General features: G+C 43.8%; 1 protein-coding gene, 1 long non-coding RNA gene and 1 pseudogene across 2 annotated transcripts; 1 reads left to right on the forward strand and 2 right to left on the reverse strand.

Moving 5' to 3' along the window:
• Positions 1-5,348: 5,348 nt before the first annotated feature.
• On the reverse strand, positions 5,349-6,941 carry LOC109739532 (dihydropyrimidinase-like). The gene is made up of 7 exons (XM_073495918.1): positions 6,917-6,941; positions 6,638-6,843; positions 6,377-6,497; positions 6,009-6,096; positions 5,858-5,936; positions 5,542-5,629; positions 5,349-5,449 (listed from the first exon to the last, which is right to left on the reverse strand). The coding sequence occupies exons 1-7, from the start codon at positions 6,939-6,941 to the stop codon at positions 5,376-5,378; spliced, it is 681 nt and encodes a 226-aa protein (XP_073352019.1). The 3' UTR covers positions 5,349-5,375.
• Positions 6,942-11,533: 4,592 nt separating this feature from the next.
• LOC109739533 (dihydropyrimidinase-like) lies at positions 11,534-13,103 on the reverse strand (annotated as a pseudogene).
• Positions 13,104-14,103: 1,000 nt separating this feature from the next.
• On the forward strand, positions 14,104-15,257 carry LOC120975649 (uncharacterized). The gene is made up of 4 exons (XR_012180951.1): positions 14,104-14,542; positions 14,655-14,750; positions 14,840-14,926; positions 15,039-15,257. It is a non-coding gene; the product is annotated as an uncharacterized lncRNA (long non-coding RNA).
• The last annotated feature ends 8,876 nt before the right edge of the window (positions 15,258-24,133 follow it).

Genomic DNA, 24,133 nt, shown 5'->3' on the forward strand with positions numbered 1-24,133 from the left:
TCCCGTACGAGGACACGAGACGCCCCGACGGTAGGGTTCCCTTCGCCGCCGCGCCGCCGCGCCGCCGCTTCCGGCAGCCCTCGTCACCATCTTCCGTCCCCAATCGCCGTTGTAGTCCTCCCCCGCTGGTAAATAGCCTTGACGGAGCCCTAGCCACCGGCTCCCTGGAGCACGGCGCCCGCCGATATACACGATGGAGCGCCCGTGGACGTCCTGATCGTGGGCGAGGACCCCGCCGAGGCGACTAACCTCGCCACCGCGCGACTCCCCCAGCATCTCTGCCATCGCCTCACGCGGCTCCCCCAGCATCTCTGCCATCGCCTCGCGCTGCCGTGCGCAAGGACCAAGGATGCCACCGGCTCTCCTTGATATCTCTGTCTCCACTCCCCCGAGGTGCGAGGCCTTCGCCGGCGTCAAAGCCACTGCCGGGCGGGACGCGCAGGCGCCCGAGGGGCGCGGCGCTCCTCTCCTGGTGCGGCGCCCAAGGGAAGGAGGAGGGGATCGAGCTGCCAGCACACCACCCGCCGTTCGCCCCTGGTCCAGACTCCAGACTTTGTCGGAACTGTCGATTCTGCACTAGGTATTCACTGAAGCAAACCTTGCAATTTCCTGATATATCTTCATGGTTGTTGAAGCCAAGCTCGCATCTCATGATTCTCATCTGCTTTTTAATTACGCCCTATCCCAACCTGAAAATTCCTATTTATATGACTAATGAAACCCGTGTCAAGACTCAAGACTAAGTATGTACGAACAATTTTGCAAAATTTACTTTCTGTAACTGATGGTCTGAAGTAGTGTCTTGTACGTGGTTAGATAATGCAGTGGGGAATTTTTCTCATGTACAACCTATATATCAGAAAATGTTGCGCTTGGAATGATCTGTGCCAGTTATTAGTGTTTGTGGTCATGTGTTTCCTGTAGATCAAATATCTATTTATAATTTTGGATCAGTATACGAGCTTTGAAATTCAGAATTGCATTTACTGTTTTTCTTTTTGGCGCAGAAAGAAGTAGTTAGTGTTAAACATATGGTAGACCGAGCTACTTACCAATGGGAATTTGTGTGGAGATCTCTGATGTTTTCTGTGCACTTCTGTGGTTGAAAACCTGAAACGATTTGTGTAACTGATAGGTCTGTTGCTTTACTCCTACACTGCTTATTTAACCTGCGATTAATTTTGATATTTGATTTTTGTCAAGCAGATCATCGGACTATAGATTATTGATCAAGCATGAAACGTTGTAAAGGAAAAGAATCTACATTTGCATGCTTGATTTGAAGACTTGCTAGCTGGGTGAAGAAGCTTTCTGACAAACATCCAAATAACTCTAATAGGCCCAAGTTGAGCATATGTTAGATGGTCTAGATGACATGGATGGTTCCGAGGATGTTCCTTTTGATGAGCTCATAGGCATGCAAGGCGTAGTATTTCACTTGGTTGGGAATGCAATTACAGTAAGCATCTCTTCTTTGTCTTATTTTAGTTAGACAAATGTGTTTCCTTCAGGTTTACATGTATCTGTACAGATATTCTGACTAATATTTTCATGCTATGCAAAATACTAGACCTTGTTTCCTCGTAAGCTATGGTTGAACAGCATTTGTATTGATTATCTTTAATCTTTACTATGTCCCCTCCAAATAGTTAGCCTGTTAGATACCTTATCTTGGCTTATCTGTCACATATGACATATCTATCTTTATTTCTTTTTCCCTTTATTGGTGTCTCATTTCACTCCCAGAAATGTCATGTTAATAAGTGGCATGAGGGAAATATGTTTTTTCCTAAAATTTAGAAGCACTTAGGAGTCTTCATATGTCCAGAAAAATTGTTCTATCTATGTGTGTTTTGTGTGTTATCGTATGCTTGCGCTGCTTGCACATCTGGCCGAAGATCAAGTCAAGATGCTTAGCTCATGTACTTGCTTCTCTGTACATTCAGATTCACATTCAGGTTCTTTCAGGAAATTCGCCGTACAACCACCCTTTTATTTAGAGAAAAAATAGACTGCAAAATTTCATATTTGCTCCTGTCTATTTTGAACTCGCAGCTCTCCGAGGGCCTAAGTTGACAACGTCGCGCAGCGGCTGGGCGGTGGTTCACCGACGACGACAGCGGCGCTCCAGCCGCCCATCTTCTCCTCCCCATTCTTCATTTTATAGCCCCCACCTCCACCCAAATGGTTTTCCACCATTGCCCCTCACAACATGCCTCTGCCGCCTATGCCCCTATCCCGCCTACTTCTCCAAGGTTGCCCACCCTCCGGGTGCCTGCCCCTTAGTCACCACCCCATGCGGCGCCCCCCACTTATCAGCCACTGTCCCCAGATGACCATTGCACACCACAACTCGCCTCTCTCAGTTAATATACCCCACAGCTCGCCACCTCCCGGGCGTGAAATTAGAGTGTTACGGAAAAATCAAGAGATATGGAGGAACAGAGATTGCTCATTGTAATTCAGTTGCTAAACTGAACCATGTAACTGGATCAGGTTTCGGCATACACATAGCCAAACGTTTGAGTGATAGTTATACTACACTAGCATCTATATTCAAATTTGACAGAAATAGCAATAAAACCTATTAAATTTTGAAAGGATGCAGAAAATACTGTTGTTTGGATCTATTGCACAACGCAAAAAAGGTAAAATCAGTGTAAGCTTTTGATTTTAAAGGTCCCATTTTTTCCTTAAAAAAAAGATTGACTGTTGTTTCACATGACAAATCTATCCTCAAATGCATCAACATTCCTACGTGGAACAAATGCATTGGCATATCATGTGGATGGGAAGACGTGCGGTACTATGGCAGTTTGTTTTATTTGTTTCTTTCTATGTTGGTACAGGTAACTTCAGCACATATATCACAATGGAGGGCAAGTATATGTATAAATTTAGATTTTGTCCAATCTGTTGTACATTGCATTGCTATTTCTTCAATCGCTGTAATTTTCTAACCATGGTAACAATGCTCAATTTGCCTAGCTCAAATGATGTTGAAGCCGAGAAGCAACAGTAGGTAGAATACATTGGTCTGAATTTTTGCACCAAGATTCAAATAATATCACAGCTCGTATGATGCACAATATTTCTGAAAATCTAGGAGCCTATGGTCAGATTTAGGTTAGGACTCGGGACAACGAGAATAAATATCACATATACCGTACCGGCGCCCCAAAGAACCCTATTCTCAATTGGTCCATCGTTTTTGTCAACAGCCCGTCATTTTTCTCCCGTTGCAACGCATGGGCATTTGTGCTAGTCTTTTTCTCTAATAATAAAGCACGGATTGACTCCGTGGGTTCACCGTCACAATACGCTTCTTCCCATGAATTTACGTTTTTATTTTAAATTTAAAACATATACACGAGGTGGTACTAAATTTCGTCGGCAGCGTTTCTGCCCATGCGTACAAAGTTCTCCTCAGTCATCTCGCTGGGCCTCAATGCATGCTAACATGGGCCAACAATGTCAACTTGGGCCTGATGGAAAAGAGACGGCTCACATCTCTTGCTCGCTCGTTCCCTCAACTCCGCACGCACCCCAGCCGCCGGGCTCGCTCAAAAGAAAAAGCGATCTCTTGCCTCTCCATCTTCTCCCCTACTTCCTCCCTATTGTCGTCCGTCAAGTACTCTGACATGAACTCTGCTAGAGCACGCGACCATGGGGCCTCTGACACGGACTCCTTTACTCGTTCTGCAAGCTGAAGCTACATACAAAAAGGCATTGAGTCCCAAGTTCCGTCCGTCCAATCTCGTCGACATTGCCGCACCAAAGCATTCAATCTCACCGACTTCGCCGGAACACCGCTACACCCAAGCAATGGTTTCTTCCTTCGTCACCTACACAAGCTAGCAACAGGCCTCCTCTATCCCGCTCGCTCAATGCCGTGGAAATTCGTGATCGGCATGAACCCATAGCCGCAGCCGAGCATTAGTCACCGCCGCAAACTCCTGAATCTCTAACCTATATATTGACGGGGCTGAGATAGCGGAGCCTGAACTGGCGGCCATGGGTGACGAGCAGGAGCCATAGCTAGCTGCCGGGTGATTGTTTGCTCCAGCCCATGCACGTATGCATGCTCATGTAGATGTATTTATAGACAAAAACTGTGATCAATACAACAGTGTGTTGAATCTCTCTTTCACACACACGCACGTGCGCGTGCACGCACAGTTCACAGTTTACACAAAAAAGAGAATATCGTTGGTTTTATATAGTGAACAATGCCTGCACTGTTCATAGTTTTCAATTTCAGTGATTTGTTTTTTAGTGTGTAGCCCGCATTTCAATGTATTTCGTCATGAATATTTTCAAGCATGATATATACACCCGCATGATACTGTGTTTTTTCTTCAAGTTATTTTAAGCATTCAAACATTAATTTTGAATTTATAAAATAAAAAACCCTCCGTATCCTCGAGCTCCAAGACGAATTTTTGTTAGACTATGATACTGCAATAAATATTTTTCCTGTAGCAACGCACAGGCCTTTTTGCTAGTCTCTACTTTTAATGGACGACTTGGTGAATAGTCCGCGCGGTTAATTTTCGCTGGTTTATTTTCGTCATACTCCTACCGTCGTTTTTTTTCGTCATCGCACCACCTCTGCCTTACTCGATTAAAAAAACCGGTGCAAACAAAACCCCTGGGATCGATCCCACGTTCACACAGCTGATCGATCTCCGCCGCCGCCCGACACAGCAGATCGATCTCCGCCGCCGCCCGATCGCACGCCCGAACCACCCCTACGCCCAGACCGCGGCGGATCCATCCCTGTGCCGCGCCGCGGCGGATCCATCCCTTCGCCGTCGCACTTGCAGGAGGCGGCGGTCTGCTGTTGGATCGGGCGAGGACACGGGGCCGCGATCCCGCGTGTCGTGTTCGCCGGAGATCACGACCCCGATCCGAAGGCGGCCACCTTCTGACCACCCACAGGGTGTCAACCGGCGCTGCTCCCCTTTCAGTGCTACGTAATGCAAGTTCATACACATTATTTCATACTGAATATTTCATGCTGAAGGTCATACAAAAAAACATCTCAGGAGGCGGCGATCTGCTGTGGGATCGCTTTAGGAGACGCGAAGCGATCTGGTGTGGGATCGCTTTAGGAGACGGGGCCGCGATCCCGTCTACGTGACGCCGTGATCCCCTTCTGGACGCGCCCAGCATCCAACTTCTGCTGTACGTACCGCACATTACCTATGTACAGAAAATAGATACAGAATCTCAAGTTTATACTCGTTTATGACTATCTTTGCTGGAGCATGGTAGGCTTGAGTTGGTTGCTTGTGCTTGTGCCGGTCTCCTGTACATATATTGAATGAAGTCAGAAAACAGAAATACCGGCAATGGAACCAACTTAGTACCCATCACGAAAAACAACATTTGAAATCAAAACTTACCACCATGCTATCCCAAATTATATGCATCCTTTCTTCAATACCTGGGATCAAGTAATGAAAAGAGAGATGCCTTAGCCAGCTTCCATTTGCAATGACACAACACAGTTTCCTTTGTTCAAGCCCTATGGCTTACCATTTACGCCATTGGGAATCTTCCTGAAATCATCATAACCGAAAGCTTTCTGAGTGGAATTGAAGGTGCAACGATCAGTTCCCACAAGCTGCATAGGAACAAAGAACAGTTCGGTGCTTATTCAAGGGATGTTTCCGTCTCCATAGTAGACAATGTACAAACAATATTTTCAGAAAATAATATTCCTTTTATAATTTACCGCCTCGAACAATCTTCAAGCAGAGGCTAAACACCAGCTTGAAGCGCTTTATTTTAAGGACTCCACAACTTCACACTTCAGGAAATTAAGGTGGGATTCTGGATTCAAGCGTGTCACCTGTAATATTCCTGATGAAAGAGCAGCTTGAAGTGCTTTATTATGCCCTGCTTCCCGGATTGGAGGACTCATCACATACCTAGAAGCAAGATATGAAATAAGAGGAACCACAGCTACATAAACATATACTGATTGTGTGTGTTCTATTTACTTTGAAGCAGTTGCAAAGTCAGGATCCCAAAGCCAAGAATCATCAAGGACTAGCCCAGATACCACAGGTTCCCCGATGACTCTCTGACCTGCAAAGTTTGAGCTTACATCAACTTACATTTTGTTTCACAATTTGACACGCGTTGAAAATTTAAATCAACTTAGTACTTAGATTTGGGGTATTATCAATCCCGTGGGACCACTTAGTTCTGAAGCCCCAACAAGTTATTCTGGGACCGACCCAGTCCTGATTTTTTTTGTACAAAGCCGAAACTAGCCAATGTTCTGAAAGTAAATGTTCATAAAATAACTCTGTCTTAATTTGCATTGATGAGGAACTTGTTTGAACCAAATGGCCAGGCACCATACCTTCTCTTTTAGCCTTGGCAATCTCTTCCATTGCATCAGTACTCATCACATGAACAACATACAACGGTGTATTGACGAATTTTGCTAATCGAATTGCCCGTGAAGTTGCCTCGCCTTCCAACTGCAGAAAAGAAGAGAAACTTAATTGACTCATCACTACCTTCCTGTGAGAGGAAAGCACAAATTTCATGTTAAAGCTATCTCATCAAGGACTTGAATTTTGTCAAAAAAAACATGAACCCGTCAAGACAAAGGAATTACAACTGGAGGTCTTGAGAGAGCATGCCCTTCTGGACCAGTTATCCCAAGGTCAATCATCCGCTGCTGTCCCTCAGCAACAGCATCCCCGTTCTCTGCATGAACCATAGCCAGTGCACCAAGAGACTTGCATTTCTGTAAGCCTTCAAGGAGGAGGTCGTCCATCAAGGAACCTTTATATGCCATGAAGAACTTGAAAGAATTGATCCCTGAAAATTTGGCACAGAGGATCTTCGTCATGAACAGAATAGTCCAAGAATGCAGAAGAGAGTATGCACCCACCATGTTCCTTGACCATCACTTCCATTTGCATAACTTAGGAGCTGAAATTTGCAACAGAATAGCTTAGGAGCTGTTTACGCATGTTGCTGAACATGTTTAGTTGCTGTATATGTTTGCATAACTGATTGTGCTGCTTTTACTTACTTTGATTGCTTGGTTGTGTGGCTTGTTTTGCTTACTTTGCACTGCCAAGAAGCAGCCTGTCCAATAAGCATAGTCTCCAAGTTGTCTCCAAGTTCACGAACGAAAGTGCATGAAACATAACAATTAAGAATCAGTCTGTTTACATAAAACCTCCCAATACGGAGGCCAGGAGTTGGATCCTGGGCGCGTCCAGAAGGGGATAACAAAATAAATGATTGACGGTAGACAACTTCAGTATGAAACATAACAAAATAAGATCATTAAGATGGTAGACAACTTCAGTTCACAAGCCATTGTTAATAGTATGAAATCTTTGCTTGTAGGTAAGTATGGGGAATCCACAAAGCAAATCTGCGGAACATACAACAGCGTCAGGTGTACCTAGAGGTAAATCTTTGACTAAAAAACTTGCCGCACATGTCAAGCTATATCCCGATTGTGATTTCCTTAAATGACGTTGTTTCAGATAATTTGGATTGGACAAATGATGGTGAGAACAACCTGAGTACCCCATTTATGACAGTTGGATTGTCAATTTACCATGATTTAATACTATTTATTTATCGAATTGATCTCGCTTACTTGTATGAATGACACTCAGATGGGCTGACACTTGAACCGTCTGGACAACCGGTTCTTCCGGATAATGAACTTGTGGGTACTGAAGGTGTAGGTTATCAGATGGCTGGGACAAACGTTGTTGATAATCACCCTATTAGTCCAGGTATGAGGCTGTGCGGATAGAGTACTCATCATTTTATTCTCTTAAGTTCGTGACTTCAATCTCAGTTACTTGTATGAACCATGCTCCAGGCCACTCGATACCTGAACAGACCGTAGACCCGATTGTTCCCCAACCCACTGATGGTGATATCACATGTGTTCAGCGGCCTCCCGATCTGAACTCAGGTGAGCAAAAAACATATTGAAAAGGAGACCCGGCAATCTCGGTTATTTATCATGCTTATAGAGGTTGTGTTGCAGACATTCAAGAACAGTCTAAGAACAATAACATTTAGCTTTTGTTTTGTTCCAGATGTTCTTGATGTGTCTCCTATTGATGGAGGAATACACCTGTACACTATGTCAACTGCTCAAGATTTATCCCAAACCGTTTCAACATCCGAGCACATGACTACAGGATCTTTCGAGAATGTCACCAAACAAACTAAAAAAGGTATCTTATCTGATGAAAAAAGGGAGCAGATAAACGCCAAGAGGCGAGCTAATTATCGGCGGAAGAAAGAGGAGGAAGCAAAGAAACTTGAGCATGAAAGTCAAGCTTACCTTTCAACATCTGGTATAATTGTTTGATTTTTAATGAAAACAATGTGCATTCCTGCTTTGACTACTCTCACAGCTTGCTGCATCTATTATTAGACCGTCTATTTACTTGTATGAACCAATTTCAGATCAGTCCATCACTGAACAGACCGCAGTTGTTGTTGTTCCTCAACCCACTGATGGTGATCACATGTGTACCGCGGCCTTCCGAACTGAACTCAGGTTAGTATAAAACATAATCAGTACTCTCTACTCTTCGGATAGCACTAAACTGACCCGTTATGACCACTATCGGTTATTTTTACATCAAGCGGGCAACCCGGCAACCTCATCAACGTTTGTGTCTCTCAGTTGTCTCACTGACGAGTTAGCCGCAGCCGTAGCACAAAGTGTAAACGGTATTACAAGATTCGTCTTTCGTTGTGAACCGTATCTATCTTATAGAGGTTGTGTTGCAGATGTTCATTAACATACTAAGTACATTATCATTTTGGTTTGGTTTTGTTCCAGAGGCTCTAGATTTGACTCATATGTATGGAGGAAATCACGTAAACATCAATGCAACTCCTCAAGTTTTACCACAATCCGGTTCAACATCCAAGCACATGACTACAGGATCTGTCGTGCGTGTCTCCAAACCATCTAAGAAAGTTATCTTGTCTGATGAAAAAAGGGAGCAGATAAACGCCAAGAGGCGAGCTGCTTATCGGAGGAAAAAAGAGGAGGAAGCAGAAAAAGTACAGCATGGAAGTCAACCTGACCTTTCAATATCTGGTATGATTGTTTGATTTTAAATCAAAACAATGTACATTCCTGCATTCACTACTCTCACACCTTCATGCATCTATTACTAGATGACAAGAAAGAGCTAATAAATGCGCGGAGGCGGGCAACGTATCTTAAGAACAAGGAAAATGCTGACATTAACAAGGAACAGATGAAAGCTCCGTTGGTAGATGGTTATCGAAGAAAATATGATGACGCCGCCGGCAAGCATCTCCATCAAAATATGCCTGCCGTTGACATGTCGGGTACGACTATTTCTATATTACAGGCCAAACGTCTATTGAATATACTCCCTTTGTTCATAACAGTATGATTATTATCTGAGAATCCGTGAGTATGACACCTGCAACCATATTGCAGGTATGCAAAATGTTCCACGGAGCGCTCTCGGTGATATCACTAATGGGGTACAAGCTCACCCTATGCTCCTTGCCGACAAAAATAGCCAGATCAAGGCTCAAGGGCGAGCTACCGTGAAGCACAAAGATGATAACCTTCCTGCCCTTACAATATCAGGTTAGAATGCTTTTTGATTCAGCTGCCTCTTGATAGTATATATATTCCTAATGTTTCTGGATACAAGTGTTTAATAAGTTATCTTGGAAAACAAGCTTATCAAACTCATTTTTTTATCGTCCTCTCGTTTGACTTTTGATTAGACATTAATACCTTGTGAAAATGGATGGAAGGAGTCAGCTGATATGACCTGCATAATATGCTGGTACCTTTTGTATCAATGATCAATTAATGCAGTACTGATTAGCATTTTACACTGTTGTATAACCAGCCGACCCAAATAGGTCCAGCTATACGTCATTGTCACAAGATGAGGCGGTATTGCCTCATACCAATACAATCAGTACAGCTGTCATTCATGATAACCAACTACCTAGGAAGCAGCGTGGTAAGAAACACAGAACTTGCTTAACTCCTGATCAAATGGAGCAAACAAACGCGCGGAGGCGAGCAACATATCGGAAACATCTACAGCACGGAACTATCGATCTTGAAGAAAAAAATACCACGCTGCGAGAATGGAGGGCATGCAGCAAAGAGAAGGGGGAGTTAAGTGCAAAAAGAAAGGCAACTTATGCGGCAAAGAAGCACACCCCGTGCAAAGAATCCCTCGCACTCCCACGTCCAGACCTAGCAAACTTATCCTGCGCAACACCCCTCTCTCGGGCCGCCGAAGGTGATTCATCTGATGGCGACCCGACGACAATCATGCCGAATTTCATTGTTGGTACCAATGGTATGATAATTCTATTGTCACCTTGTTGTGCTCATTCTCACCAACCCTCATCTGACATGACGTTGTCTATTGTCACATTCGCCATGGAGATAATGCAGACGAAATCGATGGGTTCCGAGACTGCATCACTGGCGATGAGATGACACCATCCGACTTTATGGATGAGGAGTACTACATGTTTCGCGACGAAGGTATGGTCAACTATAATCTATGAATTTGTGGGGCTTTATCATAATTATAGTTAGTAGTTAATAATGTTTTGAACATCATGTTTCAACAAATGCACGTAGGATACGATAATGACACCTTGGAGGATGAAGAGGAAGCGATCATGTCGTCTGCTATACCTAGCGAGGTTGATCCATTAGACTTTGTCTACACAAACATCCCAGACACGACTCACATCCTGAAGCTCGACGCAAACTGCAAACACTGCAAGGAAAAAAAATTGTGTCCGAGACTGACGGCTTCTGCTGTCGCAATGGCCAGATCAAACTTAAACAACCTGAGCCAATCCCAGAGCTGATGAGGCTATGGTCAAGCATGGATGCAGATTCTAGACATTTTCGGGAAAACATACGCTTCTTCAACGGGCATTTCGCCTTCACAACCCTTGGCGTCAGCCTTGATGAGAACTACACAAACATGAAGTCTGGGGTGTACACATTCCGGGCACACGGCACCATCTACCACAATGTGCATTCATTCGGGCCTAGCTCCCGTCCTGAGCATCTGCAGTTATACTTCTATGATGATGACCCAACCATCACTCATCGTAAGGCGGCCACCAAGCAATTAGACCAAGATGTCATGAAGAAGTTAGTAGACATACTCAAAGAAAACCCGTACTCCCAGCAATTTAGGAGTTTGGGTGCACACAAGGACAACCTCGATGATCTGGTGTGGGATCGCTTTAGGAGACGGGGCCGCGATCCCGTCTACGTGACGCCGTGATCCCCTTCTGGACGCGCCCAGCATCCAACTTCTGCTGTACGTACCGCACATTACCTATGTACAGAAAATAGATACAGAATCTCAAGTTTATACTCGTTTATGACTATCTTTGCTGGAGCATGGTAGGCTTGAGTTGGTTGCTTGTGCTTGTGCCGGTCTCCTGTACATATATTGAATGAAGTCAGAAAACAGAAATACCGGCAATGGAACCAACTTAGTACCCATCACGAAAAACAACATTTGAAATCAAAACTTACCACCATGCTATCCCAAATTATATGCATCCTTTCTTCAATACCTGGGATCAAGTAATGAAAAGAGAGATGCCTTAGCCAGCTTCCATTTGCAATGACACAACACAGTTTCCTTTGTTCAAGCCCTATGGCTTACCATTTACGCCATTGGGAATCTTCCTGAAATCATCATAACCGAAAGCTTTCTGAGTGGAATTGAAGGTGCAACGATCAGTTCCCACAAGCTGCATAGGAACAAAGAACAGTTCGGTGCTTATTCAAGGGATGTTTCCGTCTCCATAGTAGACAATGTACAAACAATATTTTCAGAAAATAATATTCCTTTTATAATTTACCGCCTCGAACAATCTTCAAGCAGAGGCTAAACACCAGCTTGAAGCGCTTTATTTTAAGGACTCCACAACTTCACACTTCAGGAAATTAAGGTGGGATTCTGGATTCAAGCGTGTCACCTGTAATATTCCTGATGAAAGAGCAGCTTGAAGTGCTTTATTATGCCCTGCTTCCCGGATTGGAGGACTCATCACATACCTAGAAGCAAGATATGAAATAAGAGGAACCACAGCTACATAAACATATACTGATTGTGTGTGTTCTATTTACTTTGAAGCAGTTGCAAAGTCAGGATCCCAAAGCCAAGAATCATCAAGGACTAGCCCAGATACCACAGGTTCCCCGATGACTCTCTGACCTGCAAAGTTTGAGCTTACATCAACTTACAGTTTGTTTCACAATTTGACACGCGTTGAAAATTTAAATCAACTTAGTACTTAGATTTGGGGTATTATCAATCCCGTGGGTCCACTTAGTTCTGAAGCCCCAACAAGTTATTCTGGGACCGACCCAGTCCTGATTTTTTTGTACAAAGCCGAAACTAGCCAATGTTTTGAAAGTAAATGTTCATAAAATAACTCTGTCTTAATTTGCATTGATGAGGAACTTGTTTGAAACAAATGGCCAGGCACCATACCTTCTCTTTTAGCCTTGGCAATCTCTTACATTGCATCAGTACTCATCACATGAACAACATACAACGGTGTATTGACGAATTTTGCTAATCGAATTGCCCGTGAAGTTGCCTCGGCTTCCAACTGCAGAAAAGAAGAGAAACTTAATTGACTCATCACTACCTTCCTGTGAGAGGAAAGCACAAATTTCATGTTAAAGCTATCTCATCAAGGACTTGAATTTTGTCAAAAAAAACATGAACCCGTCAAGACAAAGGAATTACAACTGGAGGTCTTGAGAGAGCATGCCCTTCTGGACCAGTTATCCCAAGGTCAATCATCCGCTGCTGTCCCTCAGCAACAGCATCCCCGTTCTCTGCATGAACCATAGCCAGTGCACCAAGAGACTTGCATTTCTGTAAGCCTTCAAGGAGGAGGTCGTCCATCAAGGAACCTTTATATGCCATGAAGAACTTGAAAGAATTGATCCCTGAAAATTTGGTACAGAGGATCTTCGTCAGGAAAAGAATAGTCCAAGAATGCAGAAGAGAGTATGCACTCACCATGTTCCTTGACCATCACTTCCATTTGCATAACTTAGGAGCTGAAATTTGCAACAGAATAGCTTAGGAGCTGTTTACGCATGTTGCTGAACATGTTTAGTTGTTGTACATGTTTGCATAACTGATTGTGCTGCTTTTACTTACTTTGGTTGCTTGGTTGTGTGGCTTGTTCTGCTTACTTTGCACTGCCAAGAAGCAGCCTGTCCAATAAGCATAGTCTCCAAGTTGTCTCCAAGTTCACGAACGAAAGTGCATGAAACATAACAATTAAGAATCAGTCTGTTTACATAAAACCTCCCAATACGGAGGCCAGGAGTTGGATCCTGGGCGCGTCCAGAAGGGGATAACAAAATAAATGATTGACGGTAGACAACTTCAGTATGAAACATAACAAAATAAGATCATTAAGATGGTAGACAACTTCAGTTCACAAGCCATTGTTAATAGTATGAAATCTTTGCTTGTAGGTAAGTATGGGGAATCCACAAAGCAAATCCGCGGAACATACAACAGCGTCAGGTACCTAGAGGTAAATCTTTGACTAAAAAACTTGCCGCACATGTCAAGCTATATCCCGATTGTGATTTCCTTAAATGACGTTGTTTCAGATAATTTGGATTGGACAAATGATGGTGAGAACAACCTGAGTACCCCATTTATGACAGTTGGATTGTCAATTTACCATGATTTAATACTATTTATTTATCGAATTGATCTCGCTTACTTGTATGAATGACACTCAGATGGGCTGACACTTGAACCGTCTGGACAACCGGTTCTTCCGGATAATGAAATTGTGGGTACTGAAGGTGTAGGTTATCAGATGGCTGGGACAAACGTTGTTGATAATCACCCTATTAGTCCAGGTATGAGGCTGTGCGGATAGAGTACTCATCATTTTATTCTCTTAAGTTCGTGACTTCAATCTCAGTTACTTGTATGAACCATGCTCCAGGCCACTCGATACCTGAACAGACCGTAGACCCGATTGTTCCCCAACCCACTGATGGTGATATCACATGTGTTCAGCGGCCTCCCGATCTGAACTCAGGTGAGCAAAAAACATATTGAAAAGGAGACCCGGCAATCTCGGTTATTTATCATGCTTATAGAGGTTGTGTTGCAGACATTCAAGAACAGTCTAAGAACAATAACATTTAGCTTTTGTTTTGTTCCAGATGTTCTTGATGTGTCTCCTATTGATGGAGGAATACACCTGTACACTATGTCAACTGCTCAAGATTTATCCCAAACCGTTTCAACATCCGAGCACATGACTACAGGATCTTTCGAGAATGTCACCAAACAAACTAAAAAAGGTATCTTATCTGATGAAAAAAGGGAGCAGATAAACGCCAAGAGGCGAGCTAATTATCGGCGGAAGAAAGAGGAGGAAGCAAAGAAACTTGAGCATGAAAGTCAAGCTTACCTTTCAACATCTGGTATAATTGTTTGATTTTTAATGAAAACAATGTGCATTCCTGCTTTGACTACTCTCACAGCTTGCTGCATCTATTATTAGACCGTCTATTTACTTGTATGAACCAATTTCAGATCAGTCCATCACTGAACAGACCGCAGTTGTTGTTGTTCCTCAACCCACTGATGGTGATGTCACATGTGTACCGCGGCCTTCCGAACTGAACTCAGGTTAGTATAAAACATAATCAGTACTCTCTACTCTTCGGATAGTACTAAACTGACCCGTTATGACCACTATCGGTTATTTTTATATCAAGCGGGCAACCCGGCAACCTCATCAACGTTTGTGTCTCTCAGTTGTCTCACTGACGAGTTAGCCGCAGCCGTAGCACAAAGTGTAAACGGTATTACAAGATTCGTCTTTCGTTGTGAACCGTATCTATCTTATAGAGGTTGTGTTGCAGATGTTCATTAACATACTAAGTACATTATCATTTTGGTTTGGTTTTGTTCCAGAGGCTCTAGATTTGACTCATATGTATGGAGGAAATCACGTAAACATCAATGCAACTCCTCAAGTTTTACCACAATCCGGTTCAACATCCAAGCACATGACTACAGGATCTGTCGTGCGTGTCTCCAAACCATCTAAGAAAGTTATCTTGTCCGATGAAAAAAAGGGAGCAGATAAACGCCAAGAGGCGAGCTGCTTATCGGATGAAAAAAGAGGAGGAAGCAGAAAAAGTACAGCATGGAAGTCAACCTGAACTTTCAATATCTGGTATGATTGTTTGATTTTAAATCAAAACAATGTACATTCTTGCATTCACTACTCTCACACCTTCATGCATCTATTACTAGATGACAAGAAAGAGCTAATAAATGCGCGGAGGCGGGCAACGTATCTTAAGAACAAGGAAAATGCTGACATTAACAAGGAACAGATGAAAGCTCCGTTGGTAGATGGTTATCGAAGAAAATATGATGACGCCGCCGGCAAGCATCTCCATCAAAATATGCCTGCCGTTGACATGTCGGGTACGACTATTTCTATATTACAGGCCAAACGTCTATTGAATATACTCCCTTTGTTCATAACAGTATGATTATTATCTGAGAATCCGTGAGTATGACACCTGCAACCATATTGCAGGTATGCAAAATGTTCCACGGAGCGCTCTCGGTGATATCACTAATGGGGTACAAGCTCACCCTATGCTCCTTGCCGACAAAAATAGCCAGATCAAGGCTCAAGGGCGAGCTACCGTGAAGCACAAAGATGATAACCTTCCTGCCCTTACAATATCATGATAGAATGCTTTTTGATTCAGCTGCCTCTTGATAGTATATATATTCCTAATGTTTCTGGATACAAGTGTTTAATAAGTTATCTTGGAAAACAAGCTTATCAAACTCATTTTTTTATCGTCCTCTCATTTGACTTTTGATTAGACATTAATACCTTGTGAAAATGGACGGAAGGAGTCAGCTGATATGACCTGCATAATATGCTGGTACCTTTTGTATCAATGATCAATTAATGCAGTACTGATTAGCATTTTACACTGTTGTATAACCAGCCGACCCAAATAGGTCCAGCTATACGTCATTGTCACAAGATGAGGCGGTATTGCCTCATACCAATACAATCAGTACAGCTGTCATTCATGATAACCAACTACCTAGGAAGCAGCGTGGTAAGCAACGCAGAACTTGCTTAACTCCTGATCAAATGGAGCAAACAAACGCGCGGAGGCGAGCAACATATCGGAAACATCTAGAGCATGGAACTATCGATCTTGAAGAAAAAAATACCACGCTGCGAGAATGGAGGGCATGTAACAAAGAGAAGGGGGAGTTAAGTGCAAAAATAAAGGCAACTTATGCGGCAAAGAAGCACACCCCATGCAAAGAATCCCTCGCACTCCCACGTCCGGACCTAGCAAACTTATCCCGCGCAACACCCCTCTCTCGGGCCGCCGAAGGTGATTCATCTGATGGCGACCCGACGACAATCATGCCGAATTTCATTGTTGGTACCAATGGTATGATAATTCTATTGTCACCTTGTTGTGCTCATTCTCACCAACCCTCATCTGACATGACGTTGTCTATTGTCACATTCGCCATGGAGATAATGCAGACGAAATCGATGGGTTCCAAGACTGCATCACTGTAGCGACCAGACCTCAAATGGCATGTGCTGCTATGCACCAGTGTCATCCCTGGATCAGTAATGCTGACACGCACAGTACAAATGGAGGATTTATAACAGAGTAGCAATCACACACTTATTACATCGAATATCTCCGAAGAGATTAAGTATGATAAACATGGCTTAAGGCCATCTAAAACGATAACGGCGGAAGACTTGGAAGATAAGTGAGTCCATCACTCCAGTGGCATCACTGAGTATAAGACCACGACCTAAGGCACCTTACTCGTCGTCTGAAAAGTCTGCAACATGAAACGTTGCAGCCCGAAAACGGGTCAGCACATAGGATATGCTGGCAAAGTAACACATAGAGAGAAGTGAACAATAATAATGCTATACTATATGCATATATGGCTGGTGGAAAGCTCTATGGTTACAGTTTTGCGAAAGCCAATTTTATCCTACTTCAAAGGAATAAATTTTATTTAACTATCATGGTGGTTGTGAAACATTGAGAAGGTACCTCCAACTCAATCCCAATTAAGTGTCATCATTAGCCCAACAAAATTAATTATAAGTAACATGGTGATGAGATTCAAATGATAATCCAGGTACTAGATACTCAAATTGTCCATAACCGGGGACACGGCTAATCATGATCAGTTTGTACACTCTGCAGAGGTTTGTGCACTTTTCCCCATAAGACTCGACCGCCTCCGCTTGATTCTCGCACTACATGATGTTTGAGAAACGGATGACCGAGACACAGTCTTTCAGGAACAATCACTCTTTACTCCGGGTGGACCGGTACACCTACTTTCCCCTACATCTGCTAGTCCACCTCTTCAAGAGATCCTGTAACCTACTCAGCTATGCTAGAGCCCATAATAGCTTGTGGCTGCACACGGAAGTTTCTAGCATGAATAATCTTATGATCCCTTTGAGCCTGGGTGGCGGACCTTATACATACAGGCAACACTGGGTTCTCCAGGTGCCTCAATCCACCCAGATGTGAGTTTTAGTTGCCACCTTAAGTTGAACCATTAATAAACATCTCACATCTGTCATGAATATCACTCAAACCCAAATCCACGTCTACGAGCATAGCATGGCAATAATAAAAGCAACGTAGAAGTAACTCCCAAGGGTTTGATAAGAAAACAGGTAATAGGTACTACCTCAACTACTTCCCAGTACCCACAGTTTAATTAGATCCTAATCATGCAAGTGTTTGAGGAAAACAGATCTAATGCAATAAAACTGGGTATGAACGGGGTATGATCAAAGTGTTACTTGCCTTGCTGATGATCCGCAAAAGCTAACGAGTCGAAGTAACAAGCGGCACACTCCGGGTACTCTATCGCAAACAAACAAGCATACAATCAGTACTCATCTAATGCACAGGTAAAACTCGAATGAAAGATCCAACCAGAAAGTACAACTTAAGAACTCCGGTTTGCAAAAAGAATCAACTCGAAAGAAGCAACGAAAGTCAAACGGCGAAAGAGAGAAACTTCGTTTGCTAATCTGGATCTAGGTCAAATTTTACTGTAGCAAAAACTTGTTTGAGTAGGTTAAACGGAAAGAGAATTTCGAGACGAAACTCTAGGCGCTTGAATCGCCTGATTCCGATAAACGAGCGAAAAGTTAAACAGAATCGAAGATTTGATCAGAGATCGAATCTGAGAAAATAACGAGAAAACTCCGACGAAAAAGAAAAACGGACGAACGGTTAAATAACGGACGTTCGTTAACAGAGAAAAACCGACGAACGCGTTCGTTAAAACGAACGGTTCGGTGAACGCTCGCAAAATAATAAAACCGAAAAAAAACCGATCTAGGGTTTTTTTTAAACAAAGGGTTTTTTTTAAAACGAAAACCGGCAAAGTCAACGGGTGGCGGGCAGTACCTCGTCGGGCTCCAGCGGGGCTCCGGGCTCGGGCGGCGAGGGGCGCGAGGTGCGGGCTCGGGGGGGGGGGGGGTGCGGGCGAGGCGGGGCGGCGGCGGCGAGGCGAGTTGCGGCGGCGGCGGCTCGAGTTGAGAGGAAAGAGAGGGGGGTATATATAGGAGGGGGGGTGCGAGGTGGCTTGGGGGAGAGGTCGGGCGAGGGGAGGCGTGCGGCGGCCGGACTCGGCCATGGCGGCGGCGGCGTCCCGTGCGGAGGAAGGAGAGGGCGCGGGCGGGCCGGCGCTCGGCTGGGCTTCGGCCCAGCGGGCGTCGCGCGGTTTTTTTTATAAGTTCCGCGGAAAATAATTCACATAAAAATAAATAAAAATCAGAAAAATATGAAATAAATTTTCCCCGTCTATTTAGAAAATCTAGAATAGGGTGAACATTTTTTTAAATCAAAATAAATATTTTGAAAACATGCAATATTTTTAATGCAATAAAAATTGCAAATAAAAACCAAATAAATTCCAAATAATGATTTTAACATTTTTCCTCCAGTATTTCAATTGTTTTGGAGAAGTCATATTTTCTCCTCTCGTTTATTTTAACATGAAATATTTTTCCGGAGGGAAAATAATTAAAACCATAATCCTCGTCTTAATATTTGACGAAAATCAAATATGAAAATTTAAGAAAAATCCCCAACTCTCTCCGAAGGTCCTTGAGTTGCTTAGGATTTATCGAGGATTTGTCAAAATGCAATAAAACATGATATGCAATGATGATCTATGTATAACATACCAAATTGAAAATTTGGGATGTTACAAACCTACCCCCCTTAAGATGAATCTCGCCCTCGAGATTCGGGTTGGCTAGAAAACAGGTGGGAGTGGTCTTTCCGTAGATCTTCCTCTCGCTCCCAGGTGGCTTCATCTTCTGTGTGGTGACTCCACTGAACTTTGCAAAACTTGATAACCTTGCTGCGGGTAACTTGGCTGGCATACTCGAGAATCTTAACTGGCTTCTCCTTATACGTCAAATCATTTTCCAACTGAATCGCTTCCAGTGGCACGGTATCTCTCAGTGGTATCTCAGCCATCTCTGCGTGGCACTTCTTCAATTGCGAAACGTGAAATACATTATGTACTCCAGACAATCCTTCGGGCAATTCCAACTTGTAGGCAACTTCTCCCATACGTTCCAACACTCTGTATGGTCCGATAAAACGGGGCGCTAACTTTCCCTTAACTCCGAAGCGCTTCACTCCTCGAAGGGGTGATACTCGAAGATACACTCTGTCTCCGACCTCGTGAACTGTCTCCTTTCGTTTAGGATCGGCATAACTCTTCTGCCTGGACTGGGCTACCTTGAGCCTATCGCGAATCAACCTTACTTTCTGTTCAGACTCCTTAATCAAATCTGGTCCAAACAACTGACGATCTCCAACTTCGTCCCATAACAACGGTGTTCTACACCTCCTTCCGTACAAAGCTTCGAAAGGGGCCATCTTCAAACTGGTTTGATAACTGTTGTTATACGAGAACTCCGCATATGGCAAATTGTCGTCCCAACTAGATCCATAATCTAGTGCACATGCTCTCAACATGTCCTCCAAAATCTGGTTGACTCTCTCGGTCTGTCCATCTGTCTGCGGGTGAAAAGCTGTACTGAATTCCAGCCTGGTTCCCAACGTTTCATGTAACTGCTTCCAAAACTTCGAGGTAAATTGGGTTCCTCTGTCTGATACAATGGTCCTCGGAACTCCATGCAAACATACGATCCTGGTCATGTATATCTTTGCCAACTTAGCACTGGTGTAAGTGGTCTTCACTGGAATGAAATGAGCCACTTTCGTCAAACGGTCGATTACAACCCATATTGAGTCATAGCCTGAACGAGTCCTGGGTAATCCCGTGATAAAATCCATGCCTATTTTATCCCACTTCCATTCGGGTATCGGCAATGGCTGTAGCAATCCTGCTGGCTTCTGATGCTCTGCCTTCACTCTCTGACATACATCACAAACTGCTACATACTCCGCAATATCCTTCTTCATTCCGGTCCACCAGAAAGTATTTTTCAAATCCAAATACATCTTGGTATTTCCTGGGTGAATCGAGTATGCTGAATCATGGGCTTCTTGCAAAATCAACTTCCTGATCTCCGGATCATTGGGCACATATACACGGTCCTCGAACCATAAGGTATCGTGCTCATCCTCACGAAATCCCTTGGCTTTTCCTTGGCTCATCTTCTCTTTTATCTCTTCAATCTCCTTGTCTGTCTTCTGAGCTTCTCTGATCTTTTCCATCAAGGTAGACTGAATCTCCAATGTCGCTAAATAGCCTCTTGGGACTATCTCCAAACATAGCTCGCGAAGGTCCTCGGCTAACTCCTGAGGTAATTCTCCTGTCATGAGGGTGTTGACATGACTCTTGCGGCTCAACGCGTCTGCTACTACGTTAGCCTTCCCAGGGTGATAATGCAATCTCATATCATAATCTTTAATGAGCTCCAACCATCTCCTCTGTCTGAGATTTAACTCCTTCTGCGTGAAAATGTACTTCAAACTCTTGTGATCCGTGTACACTTCACAATGGTTTCCGATGAGAAAATGTCTCCATGTCTTCAATGCATGCACCACAGCTGCTAATTCCAAGTCATGCATAGCATAATTCTTCTCATGGGGTTTAAGTTGTCGTGAAGCATACGACACAACTCTTCCTTCCTGCATAAGCACTGCTCCAAGTCCTCGACGAGAAGCGTCACAATAGACTTCATAGTCCTTGCGTTGATCTGGCAGAATCAACACTGGTGAGGTAACCAATCGTTTCTTCAACTCTTGGAAACTAGCTTCACATTCCTCAGTCCAATTGAATTTGGTGTCCTTCTTCAATAGCTCAGTCATGGGCTTAGCAATCTTTGAGAAATTCTCGATAAATCTCCGGTAGTATCCTGCAAGTCCAAGAAAACTCCGGATTTCTCCAACTGTCGCGGGTGATTCCCAACTTGTCACTGTGTCAACCTTGGCAGGGTCTACTGCTATTCCTTCTCCAGAAATAACATGTCCAAGGAATCCAACTTCCTTCAGCCAAAACTCACATTTGCTGAACTTGGCATATAACTGATGTTCTCTGAGCTTCTCAAGTACCAATCGTAAATGCTCCTCATGCTCTTCCTCATCCTTGGAAAAGATTAAAATATCATCTATGAACACCACGACGAACTTATCCAAAAACTCCATAAACACTTTGTTCATCAGGTTCATGAAATAGGCAGGTGCGTTAGTCAGTCCAAATGACATAACGGTATACTCATACAATCCATATCTGGTGGTAAATGCCGTCTTGGGTATATCCTGCTCTCGAATCTTTAACTGGTGGTACCCTGATCGTAGATCGATCTTGGAAAATACTTTAGCTCCTTGTAAACGGTCAAACAAATCATTGATCATCGGCAGCGAGTACTTGTTTTTGATGGTCACTTCATTCAACCCTCGGTAATCAACAACCATCCTCAGTGATCCATCTTTCTTCTCCACTAGAAGTACTGGTGATCCCCAAGGTGACGAACTTGGGCGAATATAGCCTTTATCCAGTAACTCCTTGATTTGCTTCTTAATTTCCTCCAAATCCTTTGCGGGCATCCTGTACGGTCTCTTAGATATTGGCCCTGTGCCTGGCAAAAGTTCAATCATAAACTCAATGTCTCTATCTGGTGGCATGCCTGGCAACTCTTCTGGAAATACATCCGGATAATCCTTCACCACTGGTACTTCCTCCTGTACAACTCCTGATAAGGAATTTACTTGAGTCCTCTTCGGCATATGCCGGGATACATACTTGATCCTTTTTCCTTCCGGGGTGGTAAGCAAAATCGTCTTGCTGGCACAATCGATGTTTCCTCCATACAAAGATAGCCAATCCATTCGCAAAATCACATCCAAACCTTGCGATTCCAAAACAATGAGGTCTGAGGGGAAAACATGCCTACCAATGGCCAACGGTATCTGAAAACATCCTTGGGTGGCCATATACTCTGCTCCTGGCGAGGTTACTAACATAGGGGTTTTGAGAACTTGAGTGGACATCTTAAACTTATTTACGAATCCCTTGATATGTATGAATGCGATGCACCAGTATCGAAAAGAACGGTTGCAGTAAATGACTTAACCAAAAACTTACCTATTACTGCATCAGGCTGAGCTTCAACCTCCTCCACGCTCACGTGGTTCACATGTCCTTTGTTGAACGGGTTCGGCTTCTTCCCAGAGCTTCCATTGACATTTCCATTTTGGGCTTCGGGACAATCAGTAGCATAATGTCCCGTCTTCTGGCACTTGAAACAAGTAATGTGACTTAGATCTCTCTTGGTTGGGGTAGATGGGTTGGTGCGGTTCTGTCCGTTTCCTCCTCCATTCCCATTACCATTCTTGGAGCCATTATGGTTGTGCGAACTACCTCCTCCATGGGTATGCTGAAACTGTCCTCCCGGCTTTGGGGTAAAACGGGGCTTCTGCTGGGCTCCAGAATTGTACTTCCCTTGTCCATACTTCCTCTTACGGTTTTCAATCTGCTGTTGCTTCCCTTCAATCATGAGAGCTCTATCTACCAGCTCCTGGTAGTTGTTGAAGGTTGCTACCATCAACTGCATACTTAGTTCATCATTCAGCCCTTCCAAAAATTTCTCCTGCTTGGCAGCATCTGTAGCAACGTCATCTGGTGCATAACGTGCTAGCTTACTGAAATCCTCCACATACTGGCCAACGGTGCGTCCTCCTTGGCGTAGGTTACGAAACTCACGCTTCTTCATAGCCATAGCTCCTGCCGAAACATGAGCTGTACGGAAAGCTTGCTGAAACTGGTCCCATGTGACAGTGTCAATAGGGTGCGTGGCTGTATAATTCTCCCACCATGATGCTGCGGGTCCATCAAGCTGATGTGCGGCAAAACGCACTCTTTCCGCATCTGTTCATCCTGCAGTGGTCAACTCCCTTCCAAATTTGCGGAGCCAATCATCTGCTACAATCGGCTCGGTGCTACTGGAAAACACCGGCGGGTTTAGCCTTAAGAAACGGGCTAAGTGATCAACAGGTGGTGGTGGCGGTGGGTTGTTGTTGTTGTTGTTGCCTTGGTTCTGAACTAACACTTGCATCAGGGCATTCTGTTGCTGAATCAACTGGGTGATCTCTGGCGGGAAAACAAATCCGGTGTCGCGTCTCGGAGGCATCTGATGGGTTTAGAAAAGATGAGAGTTAAGAGTAGAATGAGGTCTAGAGGGAAAACACTACCCATATGCTCATGAGACAAGTTCAATCAATATCACTCAATCAAATCAAACAAGGCAAAACAATCGATCTAACTAGCGTTACAAAGTGCTTGAACTATACTATTGAATGGGGGAAAACTACTACTGATATGGTGGTCTACTAGAAATTCTGATCCGTTGAAGACTCCATGATGTCCGCTCCAGCTTCATCAATCCAGTCGTCTTCACTTGGTTCCGAGTCGGTGTCGTCGATGATGATGTAGTTATCCGGACAAGTGCATTCGTCGACTTCTGCTTT

Source organism: Aegilops tauschii, chromosome 3 (genome assembly GCF_002575655.3).
Source record: "Aegilops tauschii subsp. strangulata cultivar AL8/78 chromosome 3, Aet v6.0, whole genome shotgun sequence".
NCBI classification, from domain to species: Eukaryota; Viridiplantae; Streptophyta; class Magnoliopsida; order Poales; family Poaceae; genus Aegilops; species Aegilops tauschii.